Source organism: Mirounga angustirostris, unplaced genomic scaffold, assembly GCF_029215605.1.
Source record: "Mirounga angustirostris isolate CCGP_5_RB_7025 unplaced genomic scaffold, mMirAng1.0.hap1 SCAF_1, whole genome shotgun sequence".
NCBI classification, from domain to species: domain Eukaryota; kingdom Metazoa; phylum Chordata; class Mammalia; order Carnivora; family Phocidae; genus Mirounga; species Mirounga angustirostris.
Window position 1 is genome coordinate 73,151,754 of NW_026991709.1, and position 16,114 is coordinate 73,167,867.

Here is a 16,114-nt window from a genome sequence, read left to right on the forward strand (position 1 = left end):
GCATCACCACAATCAAGATAATGAACTTACCCATCATCTCCAAAAGTTCTAACCATCGGATCTGCTTTGTTACAAGAGATTAGCTTATATTTTCTAGAATTGCATATAAATGCAATCATACAGTATCATCTTTTGTCTGTCTTCTTTCACTCAGCATATTTTGAGATTCAACCATATTGTTGTGTATATCCATGTTTCACTTCTTTTTATTGCTGAGTAGTATTCCACTATATGAATCTATTTATCTATTTACCTGCTAATGGACATCTGGGCTGCTTCCCATTATTAGTTATTCTAAATAAAGCTGCTATGAGCATTCACTGTATGGACATACACTGTTGCTCCTCTTGGGTAAAATATCTAGGGCTGGAATAGCTGTATCATATGGCAATTATATAAATAACTTTCTATGGTACTGCCAAACAGTTTTTCAAAATGGCTGAACTATTTTACATTCTCACCGGCACAGGATGAGAGTTCTAGATGCTCTACATCTTGCCAACATTTGATATGGTTAGTCATTCTGCCAGGTTTACAGTGGTATCTCATTGTGGTTTTCATTTGCATTTCCCTAATGACTAATACTTCTGAGCGTCTTTTCATGTGCTTATTTGCCTCATATTAATACATACTTTTTATGTACTGACTGTGAAGTGGAGTCCAAGTCTGAGAACTTGTTGGTATAATTTTAACAATTTATCAGACCACAGCACAAAGCACAAAGATGTTATGGGATATTGCTAGGTAAAACTGTCCAACACATCATGATAAATAAAGGTAACAAGATAAAAGATGGATAATCAAGTTGAGAATCCTTCCTGCTTTAAAGACATCTCAGAAGAACACAGATCTCTAAACAAGAAAAAGACAACTATTTCAATCAAGAAAAAAAACTGAACTCTCAAGAAAATTTTTATTTGGCTTCTCCCAAACTAATTTCTACTGTAAGATAATACTATAACATACAAAAACATTCTGCTTGCCAAAAGTGGTCAGTTTTAAGAGTAACTTCACCCCTCTACTACACAGCCATAAAGCTCAGGGTAGCAGAAACAGCTGTCGAAAGGCCAAGCTGCAATTTTCTTGGTTGAGCAGTGTCAACATTCCCTTCTATCCAAAACTCCTCATACTTACTCAACATCTTGTGTGAAATCAAGTATACTGAGTCAATGAGCTTAGCTGCTGGTTTCCCCTTGCTAACTTTCGGGTCTTTTTTCGGTGACAACCAGAACACCAAAGAGCGTGAGGTAAGGATACAAGACCAGAAGGACACAGTCAATTTAGTCATGCTGTTAATGACAGATAATGACAGGGGGAGATTTAGGAGCAAGCTGGAAGAAAAGAAGCTTCTCAGGGTCTCCTATTCAGATATAATTTTAAACACAAATTCAAGATTTTGAAAGATGAACAAAAGGCCAGGATCCAGCCTCTGACCATCAAGCTTTCTGCTGCTCCTGCCTCAGAACAGACTTGGCCTGTTATCTCTTCCTCAGAGTCTGGACATCCCAGACACCCTTTCAAGGAGATAATAACAAAATCCCGGACCATCAAATCCTGACAAGCCTAAGGTAACTTCCTCACAGGAGGCTGTTTTCCAGTCCACCACAGGTAGCTGCTGTCACCGATCCTCACCCCACCTTCCTTGCGCCTTTTCACCACCAAGCTGCTGTCCTGTCCACACTCCCCCTGCTCCCCTTCATCATAATCATGTTCAGTGTGCCCCCAATACACTGGAACAAACAAACCACTTTACATTCTCACTCTTTCCCCTTTCCTTACATCCTCAAACCCTTCGTGGCTCTCCCTTCCAGACAGTGGTTGACCTTATAATTCTGCTGACCGGAAGGTGCTCAGAGTTAGGAAGTGGAAGCTGTGTTCTCCTCACCCCACAATCTCTCTTCCAGACCATTAGTCCTCAACTCTCATGCAAAAATCCCTGTGGGCTGAGGCCAGCGTATATGCTTACACCATCTGCCACCCTGACGTGCACCCTTACTTACATTTCCTAGCATATGTTATGTGACTATAGACTTCTCTATCCTAAATTTTGCCATCATCTAGGGATAATTCCACAAATACACAAAATACAATTAACACTATAGTTCTACGTATTCCTCTCGTTATCTCCAGGAACTTTACCTCCATTTTTACTCCACTCTAATGAAAACATTTTTCAAAATGGAAATTTCTTGTTTTAAAGCAGAGGACTCACTCTATATAGTAATTTCAACCAATACAGAAAATGTAAGAAGTCCTCCATAATTCCTCTTTCAGTAGTACAATCACTATTCAGCTTAATTTATCAATAAAAACATTGAATCCTTGAATAAATATTTGTGTGTTTACATATTACACAGACTGTTTTATAAATACTTTTTATTTTTTATTTATTTATTTTTTAAAGATTTATTTGACAGAGAGAGACACAGCTAGAGAGGGAACACAAGCAGTGGGAGTGGGAGAGGGAGAAGCAGGCTTCCCACTGAGCAGGGAGCCCGATGCCAGGCTCGATCCCAGGACTCTGAGATCATGACCTGAGCCGAAGGCAGATGCTTAAAAACTGAGCCACCCAGGCGCCCCTATAAATACTTTTTAAAAGTTAAAAGCATGTTATACAGTTTTCCATGTTATACATTTCCATTCCATGGGCACCACAGTAACCCACTCTATGAATAAATCAAATATATTAATTCCAAATAGAAAACATAAGGTTTCAATTTTTTTACACTTATACACAAAACAATGGTGAAGATTCTTATGTGTTCATCTCTGTCAAATATATCTTCATTCCTACAAATTCACAGCAATGTAATTACTGGATAAAAATGTACTCACTGTTTAACTGACTTCTCCATTACCTATACATCCAATCACTAAATCCTGTCAATTCTATCTTCTAGGTAACTTCTCAGACATTTCAAAACTGTTTCCTCTTCTCCATCTGCACAACCACTATTCAAGTTCCAGCCACCATCACCTCTCATCTACATAATTTCAACAGCCAACTGCCTCTTTACTCACTGCCCCGTTCTTCATAGCATTCCACTTTCCCTACTACAAAGATCATTCTAAAATAAAATGCAAATCTGCCCTAAAGTTATTCAGTGGCCCTCAGTGCTCATGGGATAAATTCCAAGCTTCTGAACATGGCTTGCATGGCCCTTGATAATCTATATCTTGTTTGTATCTACTGTTTTATCTCCTGCCACTTGCCTCCTTCTATGCTAAAGCCATAGGTAACAGTCTTCAGCTACCTTTACCACTTTGCTTGCTCTCACCTCCTGGGCTCTGCAATTTTCCTATCACTGCCTTCACCTAACACCTTTTACCCTTTAAATCTAGGATTATGATATCAGAAATCTTTTTTAATTCCTCAACTCTGAGTTAGGGTACTCAACTGTGCATTCCCATTTTCCTTTCACTCTTTTAACAAAATAAACTTAATACTTTTAACCAAAAGTTACATGCGCACCATCATACCATTTTTTAAAAAGTGAATTTCCATCAATACAGTCAGCTATCCTTCTAAATGACATATAAAAAGGAGACAAATCTGTAATAACGGTCACATAATGTTAATGGTATACCAATATCTCCTGCTTAATGTTAGTAATCAATTCCTGATAATCAGGTATATTATGTGAAATCGCTGAGAGCCTATTTCTGCCTAAATGCATCATATGTCAAATATAAACCCCCAACAACTTTCTTAAAATATAGTTACAGTAGAGTAGAACACCTGTAAGCAAATTATAAACTATCACATTTAGGACATAAAATACTTGTAACCCTCCTTCCAGATCACCAAGTATAGATCAAGTAGTCCTGGCAATTAAATAATTAATATCTTAGTCACCCTAAAATATCACATAAAGCATATGCAACACACACACACAAAAAATACTTAAGACAATAACAACTACATCACAAAAATAAAATGTTTTGGGTACAATGCAGTTGAATTCAGTGTGGTATGAACAGTTATAATTAGGACCTGCTATTTTGATCTACATTTGTGTTAAGCTATAGAGCCTGGAAAAAAAAAAAGCCGACGAAAAGATACAGACATCTGATCCATCAGCTCACAGAATAAACCTCTAGCAGCTAGATGTCCTACTTCTTTCCCTTGACTTCTCAATAGGCAGCCTCGAAATACAGGCTTCTCATCCCTTCACAATTCCCTTCAGCCACCTGCATGTTACATAAATGACATCTATCTTCATTGCTCACTTTAGTGCAGGTATATTTTGATTTCTGACTGCTCTGCCCAAACAAAACTACCCATTTCATTTGATGATGCCAGGAATTTACAGACGCACCATATTTTTCTCCCATAGACAGCATTAGTTATAATAGTTATAAATCACTTTTCATGTACATTATCCTCATACAACCTAGTATGACAAGTAGTATTCATTCTTTGTGTGCACATGTGTGCACAGGGGTGTGTGTGTGTGTGTTCACACACTATCTTTTGCAATTTCAAAAGCTAATTGGCTTACAGAAAGCCATAGAACTGGCTTAAAATACAAATAATAACAAAGATAAGCTGGGTTGTATATATACCTGATTAATCAATCAACAAAATAGATAAGATCAGAATCCTTTTGGGGATAAGGAGAGGAGACTGAAAATAGGCAAATTTTGGCTCCCTGAAGAGGAAGAAAGGACACTCAGGGGGGAAACTAACAATACTAAATAAACTAACAATACTGAATACTGAGTTCAAATTTAAGGACTGGACACTATTCTCTAGGCTCAATTTGGATCATCTTAAACTGAGCAAACAGAAGAACAGAAAATATTTAGTTCTAGTCCAAGAATGATAAATTTTTAAAAACACTATAGATTTCATTAGAAAGATAATTTATGCACAAGGAATTTGTTCATTAAAATATGATTGCAAAAAAAATCAAGGCTATTTATACATATCTTGCTTGAGTTACACAGAACCTATTTTGGTTTCAGTGCCAACAAATTTAAGGGTGCCAAAATTCATTTAAACATAAATAGAAGGTGATAGTTTGCCCTGAAAGAGATTTGCATGACTATTTTTCAAAAGGATGACTTTACCTCCTATTTTAAAAAAATCTCCAATAAAATTCAACTTGAAATAAGATTTGTACAAAACATGAGGCACATATTACAAAAAGTACCAATTGTTCTTACTCAGAAATGAGAACTTGAAAATATATACTCCTTTCCCTTTACAAATTAATTTTCTCTATGGTTTTGTTCTCTGTGATTAATCTAACAAGAGCAACTAGCTTTTTAAAATTTATTTTTTTAATTTAAATTAATTAACATATAGTGTATTATGAGTTTCAGAGATAGAGGTCAGTGATCATCAGTCTTCTATAATACCCAATGCTCATTAACATCACGTGCCCTCCTTCATGCCCATTACCCTGTTACCCCATCCCGCCATCCACCACCCTCCCTCCAGCAACCCTCAGTTTGTTTCCTATGATTAAGAGTCTCTTATGGTTTGTCTCCCTCCCTGATTTCGTCTTTATTTTTCCCTCCCTTCCCCCATAAGAGCAACCAGTTTTGATAGACTGATCTTTATCTAAAACACAACTTGATGAAACTTTTGCCTAAATGACTTGACAGAAATCAAAATTATATACAAGGTAAAGAAAGCCTAAGACAAATTAAGATTTAAAAAGACCATGGAGAAAGCAATTTTTCAGAATATCTCTTCTGAAAGATATTAAATACATAATTTATTGTACTTAAATACTTAATTAGACTACAATACTGGTTAGATTTTGCAAAAAGAAATACTTTTATGCTATTGCCTATTTACTGTTTTGGGGGATGAGCCAAGGCTACAATAAATCACGGCTTTATCAATCTAAATTTTAGTATCTCATTATAATCCATATAGTAAAATCTTTGAGAAAAGGTCAAATACTCACCAATGTTTTGGTGTAACCTGGCTCAGACTGATAACTTCATCGAGGATTTCATTTTTAGCTTTTTCAAATAGTTCGTTCTAGGTAATATAGATACAAGTAAGATTTTCATAACATCAATCTGCCCTGCCATGAGTTTTAGATATCACTAAAAAGAAGGCCTCTGACATGCTAGTAGGTTGAACTTATGTCTGAAGCATGCATAAACCAGCAAATAATGTTCTTCTCTCCTACCCTCTTTTTTAGGAATACCAGTAGCCAGATAAGGACAAAGACACTGACACAGATGTCTACCTTATTCACTCAATTCTGAGTGTAGTTTTTCATGTAACAAATGTTACATGAAAATATTAATACATATTAATTTAGTCTATTAGCATTAATAAACCGATGCTGTGTTTTACAACAGATGGCATTTTAAAAATCAAAGAAAACCAATATTTAAGTCCCACTAAATTAGAGTATATTTCTCCACAGTAAATGTTGAAAAGGTAAAAAAGTTGATGTATAATTTTAAAAAAGTTTACATTACATAAATATATTAATTCTATTAAATGTTTCTCACTTTTTCAGAAAACATTTTTAAACAATTCCTTTAGCATCTTATGATCTATAATTATTTTTTAATATTATGTCCCAAATAATTTAAATTATTGTAGAAGAGATAACTGCACTCTTGCAGTTATACAGAGAACTATATTCTTGCAGCTCTAAATTAGTAATCCTATGGTCAAAATCAAAGCAGTTTGGCTTACCAGATTTTGCTTGTCAACATAAATTCTGTTAGAGCACCATATTAAACAAGACATATGCGAAACACATGAGGCACACAAACATTACCCGGTCAAGTTCTCGCAGGCGAGGATAGTTATTCTTCCACTCAGTTTCAAGGTTAAAACGTGTTGCTGAGGAAGAAGGACAGATGTTCCAGTTTCAGGATTCTCTTTCTACCCAGCTGTGGTGGTTACAGGTGATCACACATCTCTCTGTACTAACTGAATTTCTGAGTGTGCATCGATGGCTCCTGAGTATCCTGGCTCTCAACATCTCAGAATCTCACTATTGCAACAGCTTTCCAAACCAATCTTCTTGACTTGTTTCTCCATCTTCAATCCACATAACACAGAGCTGAAATAGCTTAGTACAGCTGCTAAAGGCATGGACTTTGGAATCACATCACCAGGATTCAAATCCTGGGTCTATTATCTATTGTGTGTGATGCTGGGTGCATCACTTAGGTGAGTTAACTCTGGTGCCCCACTTTCCCCTTCTGTAGAATGGGAACAATAACAATACTCACAGGGTTGCTGAGGGACTAAGCACGTAGAATTCCCAAGTGGGAAAAGGGAAGGAAAGTATACTCTCAGTCAAATGCAACTATGGAAGCAAAGCCACAGAGCAGGAAAGTGTGGGATTCAGGAACTAGGACAAAATAGCTGAAGCCCAGGCTGCTCTGCCTTCCAACACCACTCCTCTCTTCCCCCTGAAATGGGGGAATCTGAGTCCCGTCTAGTTTACTAAGTTTTCTCCCAAACACTACTGCAAACTTGCTACTCTGTTTAATCTGCAAAGTGCTCCTTGCGATGTTTCCTCTGAAGGAGAAAGTGTTCTTGAACAACAACTGGAAATTTGTATTTTTTCCGTTTTCCACATACTAATAGAAAATGAACTAAAAAGCAACTGTTCAGGGAATAAAGAATCTGCTGGATACCTAAGACTGCCAACTAATAAAATGTCTGAAGTTGTTAGCTTATTTTATTTTTTTAAGATTTTATTTATTTAAGAGAGAGAGAGCATGAGAAGGGGGAGGGTCAGAGGGAGAAGCAGACTCCCTGCCGAGCAGGGAGCCTGATGCGGGACTCGATCCCGGGTCTCCAGGATCATGACCTGAGCCGAAGGCAGTCGCTTAACCAACTGAGCCATCCAGGCGCCCTGAAGTTGTTAGCTTATTTTAAAAAGACAACTTACCTTTGAAACTATCAGCCTGTTGCTCAACTGACTCTCGTACCATTTTCCAAAAGCAGTCTGAAACAGCAAGGCTTAAATTTCTTGTAGTCACCTGGTGTGCCTTTAGCATGCTTGTCCTATTAAAAAATAACAAGAGCTACGGTACATAAAAATGGCAAAAAGGACAACACTCTCACCACGTTTGAAAATGTGCTTGTTATAAGAGAAGAGTCACTCATATTTTGTACCAGCGCTGTTCAATAAAACCTGTGATGCGGAAAACGACCTCTATCTGAGCTATCCAACATGGTAGCTACTAGCCCCTTGAGGTATTTGAGCCCTTGGAATGTATGGCTGGTGTGACTGAGGAACAGAAGTTTAAATTTCTTTCAAGTTAACTAATTCAAATTCAAGTAACCACCGGAGGCTAGTGCCTATCATGTTGGACAGGTAAGTTCCATATGACTGTCAGCTCCTCCCCACAGAATATACTCAAGACCATGTTTGCACGAGCTATCTTGATTTACTATACTAATACAGATGCAAACATACCTTGCCATTTTAAGAGCTTCTATATATAAGGTTTTAATATAATTCAGTTGTCCTTTAGCTCTTCCTTTTTGCTTTTCTGTCAGGATCTTATTTTCTGTTAATTTCTGTCAATATCTATTTAGGGATACCCCTTTGACAACCCCACCCTCCACTCCAACTTTCCCCAATACTGAAGAGAACCAAATACAGGTATTCACAACATAACTGTTGAGGGAAATTGGCTGGCTCAGTTGGTAGAGCATGCAACTTTTTTCTTTTTTTAAGATTTTATTTATTTAGGAGTGCTTGGGTGGCTCAGTTGTTTAACCATCTGACTCTTGGTTTCAGCTCAGGTCATGATCTTGGGGTCATGAGATCAAGCCCCACGTTGGGCTCCGCGCATAGCACAGAGTCTGCTTGTCCCTTTCCCTTTGCTCCTCCCCCCGCCTGCCCACTTTTCTCAAATAAGTAAATAAATAAAATCTTAAAACAATAAAAAAAGATTTTATTTATTTATTTATTTGAGAGAGAGAGCTCATGGGAGCAAGCTGGGGGGATAGGCAGAGGGAGAGACAGAGAGAATCTCAAGCAGATTCCCCACTAAGTGCAGAGCCCAATGTAGGGCTCAATCCCACAACCCTGAGATCATGACCTGAGCCAAAATCTAGAGGTGGATGCTGTACTGACTGAACCACCCAGGCACTCTGGTAGAGCGCGAATCTTGTTGTGAGTTTGATACCCACGTCAGGGGTAGAGTTTACTTAAAATATAAATAAATAAATAAAGTAAAATACCAGAAGGATGGGTTTCTTTAAAAGATAAACAAATAAAAATGTAAGCGTTGATTTTTAAATATTATTTCATAAGTAAAACAACAAAGGAGGTGTCCGTGTTGTCTTTCAGTGCCCACAGCCCGAGGGGCAGTTTTTTACACCAGCATGTATTATACCAGTGATAAGATGCTCCTAATTCTGAGTAGCTTGAGGACTTGCCTATTAGATACAGATCACTATTTCGGAAAAATGCTGGAAATTCAATGTTAAACTAGCAGCTATAAAACAAACTTTTAAGTGAAAACAGTTTAAGCTACTCCCTCACTACAAAAATCTTCAAATAGTTAAACCATATACCTACTTCAGGAGTTTTGAATTTTCAAAAAATTCTTCTTCATATTCTCTTATAGCTTCAATGCTTTCAGAGCTGTTTCCTAGGGAAAGATGTTGGAGGTCTAAGAAAATTAATCTTATTTGAAAACAACAAAAACTTAAATTATGATAATCCATCTTTGCATACCTTTTCCTGTTACAACAGCAAAATAACCCAGAGCTTTCATTGGGAAGAGTTTTCCTTCAATAATCTGCTGAATCTATTTTTAAAAGTGGGAAATAAATGTGAGATGTAGGTTTATATAATTTTTTTAAAGCACAACATACTATGCAGAAAGAAAATTTAATAATGCTGCATATATATATTCAGTCAAATATATAAATCTGTACAAAAGTATTAAAATGTTTTTTAATCACTACTTGAGGGGAAAAATGATTATATTTAATTTTACTACACTAAAAGATGCATTATTAAGACCTAAGATGCATTATTAAAACTTGGAATGATGTGCAGTGCTTTGGGGTCAGGCCTCAGTTTAATTTCAGCTCCACCACTTACTAGCTATAAGGCCTTAAGAAGCTACTTACTTTTTTTCAAAATGACTGTTGAGAAGATTCTCTGAGGCACTACGATACGAACCACAGTGCCAGGCACACAGAGGCACTCGGTAATGGCAGCTGTGATGATTATTTCCCCATACTCTTCTTCAAATAGATAAATTCTAACCAAGTTGGACTGTCTTATCTTACTCTACTTTTAAAAATATTGGGATCCACTGGCTCTCATCTCTTTTAGGGTCAAAAACCCTTTTCTAAATGGAATAAAAACCAGAGACTCGTCCCCAGAAAAATGCATATTTGCATAGAGAGCTATCATTCACAGTTTAAGAGTTCCTGCTCCCAGAAGCCCGTTCACATTAATACTGCAGTAAAAATCCCTTCTCTAAGACAAGTTACACCCCTGAGCTAATGCTGACTCTTTGGTATAAAAAAGGATTGATACAAATTTCAATTGCATTTCAGAAGAAATATAAACTCACTATCCTAGAGAAGAGGGGAAAGGAATGAGAGAAATGAAGGGATGTGGGAAGGAGGTACAGAATTCCCTTCGACCTTGTTTCTCCCTGTCTCCAAACCAGGTCCAATACCACCATAGCAGGCACACACCCCCCTACCCCGCCCCCCAGTACAGCAAAGTAAAGGTCAGGGAAGCTGTGCAGAGAAGAGTTAACATAGCAGCCTGAGACTGCTGTCCTTAGAAAGGCCTGCTCGCCTTTCACTGGCATCTGAGGACCTCATTGGTAAACAATCCCCACATTGATACAAAACTTTCCCCGCATAACAGTGGCTCATTGTGTGAGTAATGTGGTTTCTGCTGAACATCTGCTTTCCTTTGGGTGTCTGGAATTTTGGTACTTGAGGGTGCCTACATGAACAGCCCCCAGTAAAAACCTTAGGTGTTGAGTCTCTCATGAGAAACTTGTTGCTGTAGGGATTAAGTGCTTCCTGCAGGACTCTACTGGGAGAGGGCTCTGGGAAACCTGAGCCTGGTTTCCTCCAGATATCATCTCTTGTACTTTTGCCTTTTGTGATTCTGCTTTGTATCCAATCACTGTTAACAGATGTTAGGTGTAAGGATGACTATGTGCTGAGTCCTGTGAGTCCCTCTACGGAATCGGTGAACTTTGGGGTGGTCTATCTTGGGAACCCAGCACAATAGGCACACTTGCAGCAAGTTTCAGGTGGGAAGGAGAGAAATTCTAAGCAGTAGCACAAGGGATGGGTACTTATACCTGAAGTTGTGCTATGGGGGATCAAGATAAAATAATAACAGAGGAGAGCCACCATGTATTGTAAGACAGTGCCAAGCACTATTTTAACCACTTCACAACAAATATTTAACTCATTAAATCTTTGCAACCTATGAGATAGTACCCATTATCTTCATTCCCAACAGATGAGGAAGCCGAAAGCATTAAAAAAGTTTAAAAATTTACCCAACATTATACAGCTAGCAAAGAGCAGAGCCAGCATTTGAAAGCAAGCAATCTGGCTACAGATTCTGTACTCTCAACCACTACCTTCTGCCTTTACAACTAAGTAAAGAGCATGCCCTAAGTCACAACTTGCACCCTAATAATATTTACAAGGTCATCCTGAAATAAAACTCTTTCGTTGTTATAGGAGAGGGACAGGAGGGACATGTATGAAGTTGCAGAATTTCAGAAATGAAAATGACCCTAAAGATCAACTAGATTAATAGGATGGATTATGCACTAACTAGATGCAGAGAATTAACAAGATTTGCCCAAGGACACATAGCCAGTTGGTGGTGGAGCATGGATAAGAATGCTGAGCCCTGACACCAACCCAGTGCCTTCCCTATTAATCTGCTTCTTAGTCTTTGATCAGTTAGGAAAGGTAATGTTTGTTTACAAAAAAAAAAAGTATACACAATGTAGCGTCACCAGGCCTACACTAATTTATGAACATTAACTAAAAAGAAAAAAAAATTTAGAAAAGAAACCCCACAATCATTATTAATTTGTGGTTAATTAATAAGTGGTTAATGACTGTCAGCATCCAAGATTATTTAAATTAGAGTAAGCAATATTAACAGTTTTCTAAGGATTTCTCAAGTAAACAAACTGAAAATTATGGAATTTTATTTATACTTCAAAATTGCACTTAAATAATTTATTATAACTTTCTAATACTTTGTTTTTAATGAGAAGAAAAATCCCACTAAAGTATTCCACAAGGAGTTTTTGTTTGCTTGTTTGTTTTTGTTTTTATCACCAGTCCCTATCATGGCTGAAGCTTGTACGAAGAATCTGTTTTCTCATAATGAAGAACTTGCCCTTACCCTGCTTGGGCTAGCCACATTTTTTTCTGCCAGGTCTACTTTGGTCAAAACAAATATTGTCCTCCTTCCATGAGGATCCATTTGACTGACCAAGTCTGTAACAATGCTGCGTTCAGCATCCACAGATCCATCTGAAAAAAATTTGAAAAATGATACTTAACAACTGCAAAGTAGATTTTAAAACTTCTATACGCTACACCCTTATATCTAGATTATAGTAAGAAAAATTTTCTTAATACATTTATCTTAGTTATGAAAAGAAATTCTAGTCAATAAAAATCTGTGATGCCTACAATGAAATTTTTCAAAATATTCCCAATTTCAATTCCATTTACTAATGAAATGCAAGACATTTATCTTGTATTTTTATGTAACATGCATATTTAGAGCAAAGCTTAGATTGCTAAAGAAGGAAGCATATCAGTGCAATTAAAACCTTTTGATAAGATTTACCTTGAATACATAGTATGATGGCATTAGGATTTTGCATATAAGCTTTGCTGATACTGAAAATAGTTTCCTTCGTGTCAGGAGCCATGCCTGATGTCACAGTCTTGAAGAAAAAGGTTTTAAATGTCATTATACATATTTTCCACAATAGGAACAAGACAAAATACACATTTTGTATATACTTACACTAATCACACCTGGCAAGTCAACAAGCACCATCCTCTGCAGTCCAGGGCCTTTTACATTTAAAGATATGGTCTACTCAGGGAAAAAACAAAACAAAACTCATTGTGGGGGGGTTGGTTTGTTAGGAATTTATTAGTGATATATATTCTGAAAATTCTGCATCTCATCCATTCAGAAAGAAGTTACTCTTTTTCTAATCCTTTTAGTTAATTATTCTAGAACATCACCCACAAAATGATACATTATTTGGAATATTAAAAAAAAAATCTATGTATCTTAGAATAGCTGCAATCTAAACACAAATACCAATATCATGATTTATCTGAAATCATTAACTTTGAATTTCCATAGAACATTGTTAAAATGAATTACAACACTTACCTCAGGACTAACAGTACAGCCTTCTTTCACATTTTTCCTCATTCGGAGTTCTATTTCATGTCTTAATGCTGCAAGCTATTAATGGAAAACAACAAAATCCTATGAAAATCTTCAGCTAACAAGTATTCCAGTTAGTTGTCTTTCATAAGCTTATAGGAGTTATAAAGTTACACACATGAACCTCCATGTAAATTCTACTTACATCCTCCTCTTTGGTAAGATCGAACTCCCGAGAACTATCTTTAAACAAGGCCACGTGGTGAGGACCTTCACTAAGAGTAACCTGAAATTAATGGAAAATCGAGAGGTAGTAATGCATTTACAATTCATACTGATCCCATAGGACTTACATGGTCTAGAGGCGCCCACTGCACTGCATAAATCTGGGCATGCCCTCATAGTACACATCAGGAACACCCCTGGGGGCTGTCAACATGGCAATACAGAGACTATAGAATTTTTTATCTGTATTGTCCATACATCTCTTGCATGTGCTGTAATTTCCCAACAAGACTGATGGCTACTCTTTATCTTTCATGACCTAAAATTAAATGCTGCTGCCCGTCTCCTTTCCCAGTCAAGGCTGTAAGGCTACTGAGCACAAAACCATCAACCTAAAACTTGAAAAACAAAAAGAAATCTTGGATTTAACTTCACAGGTCAATTTAGGTAAAGGACAATTCATTTATTCAATTTCTATCTATTGAGGGCTAACTGTGTCAAGTGTTCCGGGGGGGGGTGGGGGGGGGGGGAGGAGAAACAAAGAACAGACTGTCCCTGGTTTAGATCTCACTGAGATCTCCTGGGAAGAATATACACAAAGCTAACAGGACAGTGTAGCAAAACCTAGGTGCACACAAGACTGACCACAGGGGAGCTAAGGCAGCCTTCACCCAAGGAGTGAGTGACATCTGCATAAGGAATTTTCTAACAGCTTATATATCAACAGTCAGGGCTTTCATGAGAACTTTTAAGTTCACATTCCTTTACTTTTCAGTTGTAACTTTTCAAGTTTCTTTATAATGATCCGATTTCACTTTTTAAAATACAATTCCTTCTACTGAGACAAGCTAAGCAGGCTAGATAACCAATAAAACTCAGCTGTTTGAAGGCACTGGAGAGCAACCATGGCAGCCTGGACTTGGTCCAAGACCCCAGAGGATTTTAGGGCACACTCCTACGGCTGTTTTCCTTCAGGGTGCTTGCTGATTTATGGCACAGGGTAGCATAAGAGAAAAGGTTAAAACTTGAAGCAGTCTTACTGGGTTGAGGAGACAAGATAAGAGATCAGGGTATCAAGCATCCCTGGGTTAAGGTGGTAAAGCCCCAGAAAAAAAGACAGCAGAAATGAATCTCCAAAGACCAAGCCCTACCTTTTGTGCACAATTTCCCCATAAGGTGTTTGCACATGAGTTAACAAAGCAGAAAGAATCTGCTAAAAAGGCTAAAATGCTAAGTCAAGATTCTGGCAATCTGTTTAGGAGAGACAAAAATCTGGAGTTCAGAGTCCATCAGGGAGGAGAAGTCCTGGTAAATTCTAGAGGTGTAATGGTGAACTGGAGAGAAGGAAATCTGTCCATGATTTACTTGTCTGCTAGAAGAAAATTAATTCCTTCCTAAAATATAACATCATTCATAATGTTATTTTACCAAAACATCATTCATCATGTTATTCATATAACAGCCGCTACAATTAGAATGCTAGTGGCAATGTAGAAGGTAGGTTTTTACAATGTTTTTAGAGATGATTATAGAGCAAGATATGAGGTGCAGTCAGATTTCCCCCCACTGGAAATATCCCAAGTGCCCATCAATAGTAAAATGGATCTATAAATTTTGGTGTGTTCACACAAAACTACAGAACAATGGAAAAGAAACTAGTTTTACACAACATAGTTGAATTGACACCCAGACCCAAAACAGTGCATTCCGTATAAATCACACTAGACTGCCTATTGCAGTTATGAACAGACTTCATTTCTGGAAGATTTTAGCATCAGCCTTATTGTCTATTCTGGCCTTCGTTCTTGGTGATGTCAATTTTCTAATTCTCCAATTACTCTACAACCACCAGCTAAAGTAAAAGAAAACACACACCCACACACACCCACACCCATACAGCTTTCCCTCAAATTTATGTCCACAGATCTTTTTTTTTTTTTGGAGAGAAAGTGCCCATGTTGGGGGTGGTGCGCAGAAGGATGGACAGAGGGAGAGAGAGACTCTTAAGTAGGCCCCACACCCAGCACAGAGCCCAAAGTGGGTCTCATTCTCATGACCCTGAGATTATGACCTGAGCCAAAACTAAGAGTCAGATACTCAACCGACTGAGCCACCCAGGCACCCCTGTATCCACAGATCTTAATGGAGCCCTTAGTATGGCTCAGGAATCCTATTATCTTGCCTTCTGTCATCAACTCACTTCTGGAGTCACACTCGCCAAGAAAGACTTCTTAGCTCAATTTTTAATACCTTCCCCCCTCTTTACTTCACAGCTGATAATCTAGCCTCTCGTTTCATTGCCTGCTTCCCCTACTAGAATGTATTCTCCATTATGGCAAGGATCTTTGTTTTGTTTAACCAACACACTGCTTAGAACAGTGCTGAATGTATTAAGCACTCCATAACTATTTGTTGAACGAAAGACTGTAGCCATAGACTTTTTTCCTGTGACTGCAGATGAACTGTTAGAACGTCTATATATTGCATGCTGAGTCCCAGCCTTCTAC

At 37.6% G+C, this 16,114-nt stretch overlaps 1 protein-coding gene across 5 annotated transcripts in view; it reads right to left on the reverse strand.

Moving 5' to 3' along the window:
- Window positions 1–16,114, reverse strand: part of OPA1 (OPA1 mitochondrial dynamin like GTPase) — an 87,689-nt gene that overhangs the window by 40,721 nt on the left and 30,854 nt on the right. For all 5 annotated transcript variants that reach the window (XM_045903142.3, XM_045903143.3, XM_045903144.3 and 2 more), the window contains 10 exons: window positions 13,588–13,668; window positions 13,386–13,460; window positions 13,005–13,076; window positions 12,822–12,921; window positions 12,369–12,499; window positions 9,690–9,762; window positions 9,531–9,603; window positions 7,887–8,002; window positions 6,759–6,823; window positions 5,922–5,998 (listed from right to left, as the gene is read on the reverse strand). In XM_045903142.3, coding sequence (XP_045759098.1) covers window positions 5,922–5,998; window positions 6,759–6,823; window positions 7,887–8,002; window positions 9,531–9,603; window positions 9,690–9,762; window positions 12,369–12,499; window positions 12,822–12,921; window positions 13,005–13,076; window positions 13,386–13,460; window positions 13,588–13,668 — 863 coding nt within the window. The remainder of the gene's footprint in view (window positions 1–5,921; window positions 5,999–6,758; window positions 6,824–7,886; window positions 8,003–9,530; window positions 9,604–9,689; window positions 9,763–12,368; window positions 12,500–12,821; window positions 12,922–13,004; window positions 13,077–13,385; window positions 13,461–13,587; window positions 13,669–16,114) is intronic.